The sequence below is a fragment of the Cyprinodon tularosa genome, unplaced genomic scaffold, assembly GCF_016077235.1.
Source record: "Cyprinodon tularosa strain WSP-4 unplaced genomic scaffold, ASM1607723v1 ctg539, whole genome shotgun sequence".
In the NCBI taxonomy this organism is placed as follows: domain Eukaryota; kingdom Metazoa; phylum Chordata; class Actinopteri; order Cyprinodontiformes; family Cyprinodontidae; genus Cyprinodon; species Cyprinodon tularosa.
The window spans coordinates 672,040-685,983 of NW_024039273.1; the positions used below are offsets into that span (position 1 = coordinate 672,040).

Here is a 13,944-nt window from a genome sequence, read left to right on the forward strand (position 1 = left end):
TTCCAACCACCGGGAGCAGGAACTAATCAAATCAAATGTAATGATAGAAACCTTAGTCAGTTAAATAACCTGCTGCTGTCATTCTGCACATCTCTGATGTTGCTGCTATTTTCAAATATCCATTACTGTAAAAATATCCATAGCTGCATATTGGTTATTTATTCTCCAGTTTTATATTGTTAAAACACTTTTTATATTTTAAGTCTTCAGTATTATGTTATTCTTAGACATTTTTCTAAGGTCCTCATTTGTGTGACCATATTGACAAAAAATACTTAGTTAAGCAAATTTTGCAAAATAACAACTAAAAAATAAAACTCCTATCAGATTTATAGTCCCCCCCCCCCCTGCAGATCTATTAGAATCTGTCCTTAAATTCCAGCCAAACCCATTTACACAGTAACAGATAAAAACCTTTAGATAAATCAAACATTACCGCCTCATATCTGACTCTATAACCATTAAAACAACTATTTTCATTCATTTCAGACGGAACTATTCACAGACTGGATTATATTAAACAGAATTTTCCAATTTTCACCACTGTTCGGCACCAAGTAACATTTCCTCTGATCACGAAGGAGCCGGTTTGCCTGGTCTCCTAATGAATGCTGGGATATCCAGGGCTATGGAGGATACATCGGACCCGCCCTTCAGATCGATGCATTTTAAGGCCGCATAACGAGGACTCTTGGAATCAGACCAGACCTCGGCTCAGCACTATGACGTAATCCTTTGAATCTGGCCTTCTAAGGACACATGAATTCGAAGTCAGCCATATTTTAAATGTTGACTGAGGGCTGGATGTTTCATTAAATGTATTTTATGATATCCTTCCACTTTTTCACACTAACTCATAGACTTGATTTCAAGCAAAAACAATAATATATTTGCTGTATCTTACACATTTTGCAACAAACTAAAATAAATCAAACAGTAAAATTGATGACCAGTCAACCGACACGCCTCATATTCATTAATGTGCCAAGAACTGCAGCACCAGGTCAGCAGATTTCTATGTAGCTCTGAGAAACACCAAGAAAAACTTAAATGTCTGATTTTTTAATTCCTGTTTAGTTGCTTCAGTTGACCTGCAGATGATGAGTTTCAGTCAGAGCATAGAATTCATTTTATCTAAAGAGGTTGAAGCTGTGAGCTGAGCAGTGAGGATCAGCTGTGAGGCATTTAGCTGATGAGGTAGAGGGAGGAGTTTAAAAGCCTGCAGACCATCAGGCCTGTATGCAGCAATGGAGTCCAGGCAGCTCTTTGTGTTCAGCGCTCTTCTTGCATGTGTTGGTCTGAGTGATGGTTTCCTGCTTGGTATGAAACCACTGAGCTACTGGGGGGCTGTGATGCAGACTCCTGAAGCAGTGCCGGCCCAGTCAGCAGCAGACCCTGTGAAGGAGCCCTTCAGTCTGTTTGCTAGGCCTGCTGATGTCTTCCATTCCAAATGGATCCAGGCTGCAGGCGACCAAAACAAATGGAGGTTTCCAGAAGGTCCGGCGGCTCCGGTGAGCAAGCGTCCCGTGGAGCTGAAGGTGGAGCAGCCAGTACCGTCCAGCAGGGTGGCTGTGAGGTGTGGAGAGAGTAAGATCCATGTGGAGGTGAAGCAGGACCTCCTGGGCCTTGGCAAGCTGGTGGATCCAGAGGAGATCACGCTGGGAGGCTGCCCGGCTGCTGGCATCGACCGCCTTGCTCATGTGCTGATCTTTGAATCGGAGCTACATGACTGTGGCAGCACCCTGAAGGTATGAAGTTCTCTCTACAGAATATCACAACTGATCTGGTTTCATTGAGCTGCTCTAACCATGTGGCTCCCTCTGCAGGTATCTCAGGATGGCCTCATTTATACCTTCAAGCTGATCTACAACCCCAAGATATTTGCCAGGAGTCCCATCATTAGGAGCCAAAGAACAGAAATTGATGTGGAGTGTCGCTACAGCAACTAACCCAGGAGCAGCTCTGAGCCTCACTGGGAGGCTGCTGCAGACCGTTACTGGCTCATGGAAATAAAATGTTTAACAGATCTTCTCTGGTTCTCTGCTGTAAAAGTGGTTTGCATTCCTAAAAATCATTTCTGATCTAATCACTTTGTGGCACTTAATTGCATTTGATGCCAATAAGATCAATTTTTACTTAGTAGATTGCATCTACTGGAGTGGTTGACTTTGCAGGACACACTGTAGCAACTACCCTTAAGAACCAGGTTACTGTATGCAGGCTTTGAGTAAACGGACACTACTGCAGGAATATGGCCTCTTCTGGTAAAACTCTCCTGTTTTTAGTGTTTGAAACCTCTTTGCTTTTCCTTTGAAGTCAGGCTGGTTTCAGACTTGCAGCTCGTTCAAAGCCTGATGGCTGAAGGGAGGAGACTCTAAATGATCAATTACTGCAGCAAAGCTTCAGTTTTAAGAGCAGCTGAAACATAACCTGAGCTGCTGGGGGGGGGCTAAAGCACTCTTAAATTGAATTATAGCACTAATTCTTTTTGTAGGAGCTTTTTAAATTTAAAATGAAGATGCTAAATAGAACAGTCTAAAACTACAGTACTTGGATTAAAAACAAAGTAAAACTTAAACATAGTCTCCCAATAAGGGGGGAAAGACAGCTGCCAGTGAAATGGTAAAAATTGAAGCACAAAGCACAATGGAGCCCCTAAACTAAAATGTTCAATCTGATGGAATAACTGCAATCAGGTGTTAAATGTTCAGACTTCTACTGTTAATGTTTGTGAGCAAGGATTTTTTTTAAATTGCATTACAATTATCAAATTGTAAGTTTTTAATTTATAATTACTGTTGGAGTGAGTCTAAACCTTAAAGCACAACTGTGTATATATTTACCTTAAATGGAATGTATTTTTGGATTGCCAGTCCAGAGGTTTACAAGGGGAAGGAGGGAAGCAAAGTGGGTTAGTTTCGATACAGCTCATTCAAGAAGATGAAATAAAAGTGGTGTTTTGGTGAAAGTTATTGGCAAAAGGCACTGAGCAAGTTTAAAAAACGTAGAAAACGGTGAAATGTGTCTTACCTGTCCAGACAGCTGCCTGGATGAAACCTCTGATCTTAGACCCACCCAGTCACCAGCATTTAGAGTAATGTAGGAACTACTGGAGCTTGGAGGACATGGGTGATCATGGGAACAAACACAAGCCCTACCCTTTGGTGCCGTCAATGAGCCCAAAGGTGGTTGGATGAAGACAAGCTAAATGTAATTGGAACTTTAACTGGAAAATCTAATGGTGCTGAAAAAGAGCTTTTAGCAACAATCTGTAGCTTTAAAAAATGATGTGGAAAAGATCATGTCTGATTTATACTTTATCATTAAAGGGGGGAAGATGACAAAAAGCTAAATGCTAAATAAGAGCACCATAAAACCCCCTTTTCATTATTATAGATCTAAACTGTGTAGAGAAGCTGTGACGACCTCTTGAAGCTCATCAATCTCTAACGTTCTGCTCTCTCTGCTTTTTCTCATAGTAGCTTCATCTGGTCTGTTCCTGTTTGGCTGTGACTCCATCCTGGAGAGAAATATCAGCTGTGCTGCTGCCATCAACACCTTTGTTTCTAGATGTTGGAGCTTGGCCTGTTTTCCAGTGTAGTCCTGTTTCTCTGACTGTGACTAACTGGATGTGCTCTCTTCATCCTCTGACATGGGAGCTGGCTCGGAGCTCGTCTGCCTGGCTGTGTGTTTCCTGGACGGGGCCGCCTGTGGAGCTGGTTGACAGTTGCCTTTTGTATCTATGCTTCTTTTTCTATGTCTGCTTCTGTCTCCTTGAACCCCAGTGGGCCTCAGCAGATGGCCGCTCACACTGAGCCTGGTTCTGCTGGAGGTTTCTTCCTGTTCAAAGGGAGTTTTTCCTCTCCACTGTCGCTACAAGCATGCTTAGTGTGAGGGATTGCTGAAGAGTCAATGAGTCGATGCAATCAGCTGGTTTTCCTTAGATAGAAAACTTTGAATCAATCTGACTGGATGATCTGGTGAACTGGAAAGTGACCTGAGATGACATGATGGGAATTGGCGCTATAGAAATAAACTGAATAGAATTTAATTGAATCAAGAGAACGCCAAGAGTGAGCAAGGCAGTACTCAAAGCAAAAAGTGGCTACTTTGAAGAACCTAGAATATAAGACATAGTTTCAGTTGTTTCACACATTAAGTTTATATTATCACATGTTAATTCATAGTTTTGATGCCTTCAGTATGAATCTACAATTATCATAGTCATGAAAATAAAGAAAACTCTTTGAATGAGAAGGTGTGTTCAAACGTTTGGTCTCTACTGTATATATATATATACATATTTTTTGTGTGTGAATATTGGATAAAAAACAAATTTATCAGGAAGGTCACTTTAAGTTAATTTAAGTTCAATTAAAGGGAGAGAGGTTATGAAAAATAAGTTTGACTTCATTCCCTCTTTTCAGACAATTTACATGAATCAATGTCAGTCCTATGACCGTTCATACCGACAGGTTTATTCAGTGGAGGGTTTTGTTTCTATTTATGTTCAGATGAATTTAATTAGTTTGGAAATGGGTGTTTGGTTTGGTTGATGTTAACTAGTCTCTTTTGTGTATTAGGTTGATTCATGTATTGATGTTTATCCTTGTTTTTCAAAAAGTGTCAAAAAAAAAATCCTATTCATTCATTCATTCATTCATTCATTCATTCATTCATTCATTCATTCATTCATTCATTCATTCATTCATCTACAAAAGGAACAACAGAGGGCCTGCCCAAAAATATACAAAGGCTTGAAATTGATGTAAAACAACTTCAGAAAGAATTTGAGTCACTTGGTCACATGACCTGGAATCTATTGAAGAAATATCCCAACCTTTGTCTTTAAAATATCTTAAAAATTGAAAATAGCTTAAAATTGCGTAAAAGCAAGTGTGCCTTACCTGTGTTATCTATTGGCATGATTTTATTAGTTTAGTCCTAGCTGGTCATAAGATAAGGAATTTATTGATTTTTGTTTCTCCAGAGTGCTTGGTTCAAAGGTTTGTTGACGGTCCCTAACTGCACCACCTTGTGCTGAGAGACGCTGGGCGACATCGGAGACCCTCAATCGGATCAACCGTTTGCTAGATCCCGCTGACTCCACGGAGCTTGAATATCCAATATCCAAACCAGCTTCACCGCGGTGCTGACGGCTCGGTTATTCACCATGAAGTGGCCAAAATCCCGGACGAATTTGAAAATTCCCCTTGGACAGGCATGAAAAGTAGGACATGTCCGGGAAAAAGAGGAAGTGTGGTCACCCTTCAGTAGCAGCCATTCAAAATGTTCCTTGGCCCTTCACAGTCAAACACCAGCCGAATAGCAGCCCATTTCCCTGCAGCTCCCAGCACAATCCCCTCCAACTTCCAGCCACTGCAGTGACCTCCCCTTGCATATTTTTCACTGCATTACAGAGTCTGACCAGGAGATGATGCTTCTGTTTAGATCTTAATGTTCACAAATCATGACAGAAAGAATAATTTAGTACAAAGATTGATGTTTAAAAAGGAATTATATGGGACCAGCCCAGGGCCAGCCAGGGACCAGCCAAGGGCCAATCAAGGACCAGCCCAGGGCCAGCTAAGGACCAGCCAAGGGCCAATCAAGGACCAGCCCAGGGCCAGCCAAGGACCAGCCAAGGGCCAATCAAGGACCAGCCCAGGGCCAGCCAAGGACCAGCCAAGGGCCAATCAAGGACCAGCCCAGGGCCAGCTAAGGACCAGCCAAGGGCCAATCAAGGACCAGCCCAGGGCCAGCCAAGGACCAGCCAAGGGCCAATCAAGGACCAGCCCAGGGCCAATCAAGGACCAGCCCAGGGCCAGCCAAGGACCAGCCCAGGGCCAATCAAGGACCAGCCAAGGGCCAATCAAGAACCAGCCCAGGGCCAATCAAGGACCAGCCAAGGGCCAATCAAGAACCAGCCCAGGGCCAATCAAGGACCAGCCCAGGGCCAATCAAGGACCCATCAAGGAAAGTGGGAAAATTTCTATTGGCCACTATCTGTTGCTGTGTTTCAATCAGCGGGTCCTTGATCCGCAAACCTTTAAAGTTTTTCCTCTTCGTCTCTGAAGCCATTTCTATGAATGACCATCTACGTCATCATTCACTGACGCGTGGGAAATCGTAGCCTTATATGGAATTATCAGGGCGCTAATTATGCAGATTTTAATTCCTCAAACTGTGCCTCACTTACAGTTTTTACATCACTAAGAAGCGCTTCAAATACTTTCACTAAACTCTTAACCCAGACTCACACCTACAAAACACAACTGGCCAAATGGATCATATTCTTCTCAAAAACACATTTTGTTAAATATATACTAACTCTTCATTTCAAAATAAAACACATTTTGTTAAATATATACTAACTCTTCATTTCAAAATAAAACACATTTTGTTAAATATATACTAACTCTTCATTTCAAAATAAAACACATTTTGTTAAATATATACTAACTCTTCATTTCAAAATAAAACACATTCTGTTAAATATATACTAACTCTTCATTTCAAAATAAAACACATTTTGTTAAATATATACTAACTCTTCATTTCAAAATAAAACACATTTTGTTAAATATATACTAACTCTTCATTTCAAAATACAACACATTTTGTTAAATATATACCAACTCTTCATTTCAAAATAAAACACATTTTGTTAAATATATACGAACTCTTCATTTCAAAATAAAACACATTTTGTTAAATATATACTAACTCTTCATTTCAAAATAAAACACATTTTGTTAAATATATACTAACTCTTCATTTCAAAATAAAACACATTTTGTTAAATATATACGAACTCTTCATTTCAAAATAAAACACATTTTGTTAAATATATACTAACTCTTCATTTCAAAATAAAACACATTTTGTTAAATATATACTAACTCTTCATTTCAAAATAAAACACATTTTGTTAAATATATACTAACTCTTCATTTCAAAATAAAACACATTTTGTTAAATATATACTAACTCTTCATTTCAAAATAAAACACATTTTGTTAAATATATACGAACTCTTCATTTCAAAATAAAACACATTTTGTTAAATATATACTAACTCTTCATTTCAAAATAAAACACATTTTGTTAAATATATACGAACTCTTCATTTCAAAATAAAACACATTTTGTTAAATATATACGAACTCTTCATTTCAAAATAAAACACATTTTGTTAAATATATACTAACTCTTCATTTCAAAATAAAACACATTTTCTCTGCACACACTATCTTTACCAAAACACTGGAAATCTGACTCAAAATTAAATTACTCTGTCCAAGAATGACACTTGTTTTCACGTCACAAAGTACATGCAGTCAATTAAAGTACATCAGGTTTAAAATACTGGCTATTGGTGACATTACAAAAACTACCTAGACTTTTATGTTTCAGTTTTATAGGTATTTGCAAGCAAAACATGCATTCCACCGTTTTTACACTATATTTTTTTGTATGTCCATAAATACAGAAATGTTCCAGGAAAAAGCAAATCCGTTTTTTTCCCTTTACTGTTTACTACAGGAGGTACAGTAGAAACACAGTTTGATAGAACAGAAAAAGTTTTACTATATTTCTTACGGTACTCAAAATATCCGTGAAATACACAAGACCGTTGTGAACAAAAAAACAAACAAAAAAAAGTTAGATATTGGGGGAACTAAAAAAAATAAAAAGCACAACATTGCTGTATTTTATCTGTGTGATCTTCAGGGTTAGGCCACATGTTTTCATCAACATCACATCTGATATTATCCAAGGCGATGCACCTGGGATAAAACCGCTTGATATGAAGGATCCACCCATGACAACCCTGAACTTTGATGTCCCTGCAGCCGGCATCCATGGCTTCAAGGAGGGACATCTGGTCATATGGCTGATGGTCACAACCTTCCACCTCCATGCAGAAATGAACTCCTCTATGGGGTTGAGGAAAGGTGAAATGGGTGGAGGGAAGAGACTTAGCCGTCTTGGGTGAACTTCAAACCATGTTGTTGATTGATGATTGGCCTGTAGTTGGCCCAATTTACCCAACATAAATCAGCTGTGTGTCAATTATTTAAATGTATTTATTATCAGCTGAGATATATTGTTTTCAAGCTGATACCATTGCAGAAACAGAGTTTTTATAAAATTTATAAAATTGCTCAAAATTGCCTGATGTAATTGCCGTATGTGGACGTGAACCACATGTATATATGTATATATAAAACGTACCCATAACTTATCCAACATGTGGCAGCGTTTTTGAGAGATTTTTCATACATCAGGCACCTGCTGGTCTAAATCATCAAGGTGTGACTGCGGCTTAAGCTGCTGCTAAACAAAACTCACTGTCGCAAAGCTGTATGAACGAAATTCTGTTTTGTTCTCACTCTGTGTATACAAAATGACAATAAAGTTTGTCTACGTCTTAAGTCTAAAAAGCAGAGAGAGCAGAACGTTAGAGATTGAACTAACAGATTCTGCAGAGTGGGAGAATAGAGATAGAATGAAGCAGAATGATGAAAAAGGGGTCCCTATGTCCTCCAGCAGTCTAAGCCTATAGCAGCAGAACTATAGAGATAGCTCAGGATAACCTGAGCCACTCTAACTAGAAGCTTCATCAAAAAGGAAAGTTTTAAGCCTAGCCTTAAAAGTAGACAGGGTGTCTGCCTCACGGACTAAAACTGGTAGTTGGTTCCTTTTTGTTTTATCTATTTATTGCCCTGTGGTTTGACTTAGCCCGTTGACCACAGAGGAATGTAATGGTGATTAAACATTTAAATACTTTATTTTTGAATATCAACTTGCTTTTTTTATGATTTGTGACAGAACCTGTCAGTGCTAGCAGAGATCACACTTTGGATTAGATGTAATAAAGTAAATCTGTGATTAAAACTTCATATGAAATTAAATTAAATGTCAGAGAGAAATGATGATGTAATCGGGTTTTAGTTCCTCTCGGTCACCATCTATGTTACTAATTTCCTCTTTATTTACCCAAATGGAGTCAGAGTTGGTCTGAGCACAAACACATTTCCGCAAGTTTAATTTTGATTAATCGCAACCTTTGCGTGGAAAGTAGTGTAGACAAGCCTCAGACTCTGTTCAGTGTGTAGCAAGCTTGATAAATGAGACCTCTGGTAGGGGCGGCCAGTAATGGGTCAGTGGTGACCATGCCCCCCCCCATCTCCGTTCATTTAATGTTTGCAAAGAGCATCAACGTCAGAAGCTGACCTCAACTGTTGTACTGTAGAACATATGGTATCCGTTTCAAAATCTTTACTAATGATTTTAGATCAGAGGAACATGGAGCACGGTTCTGAAGAGGGAAGGTTTTCTCTTGCAGGAAGTCGTCTCTCAGACCGATCAGCAGTGTCGGCTTGTTTAAAAAGACTGCTCATCATTTGCTGTGCAGCGGTTTTACAAAGCCAGGGGTTTATGGCACATCCTGAAGCTCCACAGCTTTTCAGATCACAATGGAGAATTCCTTCAGTAAGTCAGCCTTCGTCAGACGATGACAAAGGCCCCCTACTTATTGGCTGAGGACAATGGTGTAACGACACAAGCAACTTTATCTGGGTGGCCCCCATATGAAGTACAACACCCCATCTCTCCAGGATGGCTGTGACTCCATCCTGTTTGGCTCATCTTTGTTTCTGTTTGCTTTTGAAACTTCACTTCCCTTGTTCTAAGGTTTTAAATGCTGCACAAAGTTTTACAAACATCTATAAGTGTAATTAAGGAGATAAAACCAAGGCAAGACAGAATGACTCCAGATATGTGTTTTTTTTTTTTTTGCTTTATAATTTCTTTAAGCTGTCAGGTTTGTTCTCCTGCATCGGTGTCCTTAGCTCCCTCTATGCTTCCTTTCATCACCGCCTACCTTTAGGTTTGCAATTCACTCTTACTGAAAGGGAGAAAGAAACTCAGAAATCACTGACGTAATCTGTAGAACAGAGTTTTTATAAACTACCTCAGACAGTACAGTCACAGCCACCATTAGTTTTCTTCTGTAGAAACATTTACAGCAGTTACAGCTGGTCAACATGCAGCCAAAGATGGATGATGTCCTCCTTAATGTCTAAATACACACCTTTTCCTAACAACAATAAACAGATAATTCAACAGTAGAAGAGTTAGATCAGTCTCTGGTTTACTGTGGGTTCAATCTTAATCTTACAATAGCTGCCCACTAGGTGGCAGCATGTAGAGGCACACGCTGATCTCTATATCAGTGGAGGCAAACCTCCAGTAAAGTGCCTACTGCCTACATGCAGGTATTTGAAATCATTTAAAGGCTGTTAAGTGTGACAGAGATTCACAGATTCACAGGCAGCCTCAAATGGACCCACTCTGCTATAATCAGTGTTCTTCTCTGATCTTTCAATTGACTGAATCCTCTTTGTGTTTTTCTAAATGCTACAGAACTCAACGCAGTGTTAAATTAATACTTTTTGAATGGCTTTCCTAATCATATTTTAGAACTTTTATTGTTCATAAATGATGCCTGTAGAGGAGGAGTTTGGAAGTGGTGTAATTGTAAATTGGTGTCTTCCTAACTGAGCAGTGAGGATCAGCTGTGAGGCATTTAGCTGATGAGGTAGAGGGAGGAGTTTAAAAGCCTGCAGACCATCAGGCCTGTATGCAGCAATGGAGTCCAGGCAGCTCTTTGTGTTCAGTGCTCTTCTTGCATGTGTTGGTCTGAGTGATGGTTTCCTGCTTGGTATGAAACCACTGAGCTACTGGGGGGCTGTGATGCAGACTCCTGAAGCAGTGCCGGCCCAGTCAGCAGCAGACCCTGTGAAGGAGCCCTTCAGTCTGTTTGCTAGGCCTGCTGATGTCTTCCATTCCAAATGGATCCAGGCTGCAGGCGACCAAAACAAATGGAGGTTTCCAGAAGGTCCGGCGGCTCCGGTGAGCAAGCGTCCCGTGGAGCTGAAGGTGGAGCAGCCAGTACCGTCCAGCAGGGTGGCTGTGAGGTGTGGAGAGAGTAAGATCCATGTGGAGGTGAAGCAGGACCTCCTGGGCCTTGGCAAGCTGGTGGATCCAGAGGAGATCACGCTGGGAGGCTGCCCGGCTGCTGGCATCGACCGCCTTGCTCATGTGCTGATCTTTGAATCGGAGCTACATGACTGTGGCAGCACCCTGGAGGTATGAAGTTCTCTCTACAGAATATCACAACTGATCTGGTTTCATTGAGCTGCTCTAACCATGTGGCTCCCTCTGCAGGTATCTCAGGATGGCCTCATTTATACCTTCAAGCTGATCTACAACCCCAAGATATTTGCCAGGAGTCCCATCATTAGGAGCCAAAGAACAGAAATTGATGTGGAGTGTCGCTACAGCAACTAACCCAGGAGCAGCTCTGAGCCTCACTGGGAGGCTGCTGCAGACCGTTACTGGCTCATGGAAATAAAATGTTTAACAGATCTTCTCTGGTTCTCTGCTGTAAAAGTGGTTTGCATTCCTAAAAATCATTTCTGATCTTATTACTTTGTGGCACTAAATGGTATTTGATGCCAATAAGATAAATTTTTACTTAGTAGATTGCATCTACTGGAGTGGTTGACTTTGCAGGACACACTGTAGCAACTACCCTTAAGAACCAGGTTACTGTATGCAGACTTTGAGTAAACGAACCCTACTGCAGGAATATGGCCTCTAATGGCTCGGTCTAGAAAAGCAATGTTGAATTCTTGCGTCAAAGCAAATTGAAAGGGAGCTTATTCAGTTTCAGTAAAAGCTGAACCCGTTCCTATGAATGGGAGAGGAAAACGGTTTTAAACACCTTGGAAATGGAAGTTTACCGAAGCAGCCAGGCTGATATTTCTCTCAAAGATCCAGTCTCTGCTAAATGGAACTGGAACAGGTGAGAAAAGCATCACATGGGTGTATGATGCAAAATTGGAGGTTAGAATGTTGCAGAGAAAAGTGGACCATCTGTCCTCCATCAGCTTTGGCCTATAGCAGCATAATTATGTTGATGCTCAGGATAATGGGAGCCACTAAGTTTTAGCAAAAAGAAAAGTTTGAAGCTTAGTCTTAAAGTCACTGCATGAGTATTTTGGTTTCATTTTAAAGCTGAAGCTCAGAGTACGGACCAGGCTCAGTAAATCCAGTCCGACCAACAGCTAGTTGTGGTCCAAAGTAAATATGGGGAGTTACTGCGAATCGATGCAGTTGGTCTGTGAGAGGGGGGCTTACCATTGGGCAATACGAGGCAGTTGCCTGGGGGCCCCATAAAACTGTTTACATGTATTGATACAACTTTTTTGTGCACATTTTTAATAAAAATCCTTTCACTAAAATGTGATCAGAATGCTTGTGTTGCTTAGTGCTTGGAAAAAAAAAAAATCTATCACTCCTTTAGTCATCTGAGTACAAAACATGGAGGAAAAGGGACAAAGTGTAGAACAAATCTGTCAAAATGTCTGTATCTGTATAATGGTTTTGTTTTTTGTTGTCTTCTCAGTTCAGAGGGGCCCCTGCCTGTCTCTTCCTAGGGCCCCAAATTTCCTAAACCCACCCCTGTGTGGGGAGCCTGTGCCGGGACATAGCTTAAACATCTACTGTATGTTCAGCACAGCCAGATTTGCATGTAGAGCGGACTAAACTCTGATGCACTATCCCTGCAGCTGCAGGATGGGCTCACACACCTATAGGTCTGTGTATGATATATAGCTCACATATATTTATTCAAACTCAAATATTTTGAAATCTGAAAGCTTAAAAACCAAACCACATACAGCTGTGTCTCCATCCTGACTTTGAATTAATCTGAATCTGGATGGGATCACATTCACATGCTCACCACATGTTCTGCTCATCAAATTACCTGCTTTACTCAACTTTCTTTTTTCACCAAGAATAGAAAACTAAAGGCCTCTATTTTATTTAGGTTTAACCACAGGCTGATGTCACACAGTGGAGAAAAAAAACGATCCAGGCGTGAACTAGCCAAACTTTAAAGGTGGGCCTGGGCATAGATCTACACTTTGGCACAGAGTAATAAATTAATCCCTTTATTCCCCCATTATCTTTATGTCAGGCTGGTTACACACCTGCAGCTCCAGATTTAAGACCAAAAAAGGTCAAAAGGTAAAATCTGAAAATGTAAACTATACTAACAAATCTGGAACTAACATTTTTTTTTAAATCATAACTAGAGATGTCCCGATCCAGGTTTTTGCACTTCCGATCCGATACCGATATTGTTTTTGGACTTCCGATCCGATACTGGCCGATACCAGCCTATTCAAGCATGTACACTATATTGCCAAAAGTATTTGCTCACCTGCCTTGACTCACATATGAGCTTAAGTGACATCCCGTTCCTAATCCATAGGGTTCAATATGACGTCGGTCCACCCTTTGCAGCTAGAACAGCTTCAACTCTTCTGGGAAGGCTGTCCACAAGGTTTAGGAGTGTGTTTATGGGAATTTTTGACCATTCTTCCAGAAGCGCATTTGTGAGGTCGCACACTGATGTTGGACGAGAAGGCCTGGCTCTCAGTCTCCGCTCTAATTCATCCCAAAGGTGTTCTATCGGGTTGAGGTCAGGACTCTGTGCAGGCCAGTCAAGTTCATCCACACCAGACTCTGTCATCCATGTCTTTATGGACCTTGCTTTGTGCACTGGTGCACAGTCATGTTGGAAGAGGAAGGGGCCAGCTCCAAACTGTTCCCACAAAGTTGGGAGCATGGAATTGTCCAAAATGTCTTGGTATGCTGAAGCATTCAGAGTTCCTTTCACTGGAACTAAGGGGCCAAGCCCAGCTCCTGAAAAACAACCTCACACCATAATCCCCCCTCCACCAAACTTTACACTTGGCACAATGCAGTCAGACAAGTACCGTTCTCCTGGCAACCGCCAAACCCAGACCCGTCCATCAGATTGCCAGATGGAGAAGCGCGATTCGTCACTCCAGAGAACGCGTC

The 13,944-nt window shown here is 40.8% G+C and overlaps 2 protein-coding genes across 2 annotated transcripts; both read left to right on the top strand.

The window, feature by feature from the left end:
* The first annotated feature begins 1,204 nt into the window (after nt 1-1,204).
* LOC119796195 (zona pellucida sperm-binding protein 3-like) lies at nt 1,205-2,031 on the top strand. The gene is made up of 2 exons (XM_038304625.1): nt 1,205-1,748; nt 1,827-2,031. The coding sequence occupies exons 1-2, from the start codon at nt 1,248-1,250 to the stop codon at nt 1,947-1,949; spliced, it is 624 nt and encodes a 207-aa protein (XP_038160553.1). The 5' UTR covers nt 1,205-1,247; the 3' UTR covers nt 1,950-2,031.
* Nucleotides 2,032-10,641: 8,610 nt separating this feature from the next.
* Nucleotides 10,642-11,440, top strand: LOC119796197 (zona pellucida sperm-binding protein 3-like). Its single transcript, XM_038304629.1, has 2 exons — nt 10,642-11,157; nt 11,236-11,440. The coding sequence occupies exons 1-2, from the start codon at nt 10,657-10,659 to the stop codon at nt 11,356-11,358; spliced, it is 624 nt and encodes a 207-aa protein (XP_038160557.1). The 5' UTR covers nt 10,642-10,656; the 3' UTR covers nt 11,359-11,440.
* Nucleotides 11,441-13,944: the final 2,504 nt, after the last annotated feature.

What these genes read in the sequence shown, in the direction of transcription:
- LOC119796197 (XM_038304629.1), top strand. Translation starts at nt 10,657, where the DNA reads ATGGAGTCCAGGCAGCTCTTTGTGTTCAGTGCTCTTCTTGCATGTGTT. An exon ending in ACTGTGGCAGCACCCTGGAG is followed by an intron (nt 11,158 to 11,235) that starts GTATGAAGTTCT and finishes CTCCCTCTGCAG; the next exon opens with GTATCTCAGGATGGCCTCAT.
- LOC119796195 (XM_038304625.1), top strand. Translation starts at nt 1,248, where the DNA reads ATGGAGTCCAGGCAGCTCTTTGTGTTCAGCGCTCTTCTTGCATGTGTT. An exon ending in ACTGTGGCAGCACCCTGAAG is followed by an intron (nt 1,749 to 1,826) that starts GTATGAAGTTCT and finishes CTCCCTCTGCAG; the next exon opens with GTATCTCAGGATGGCCTCAT.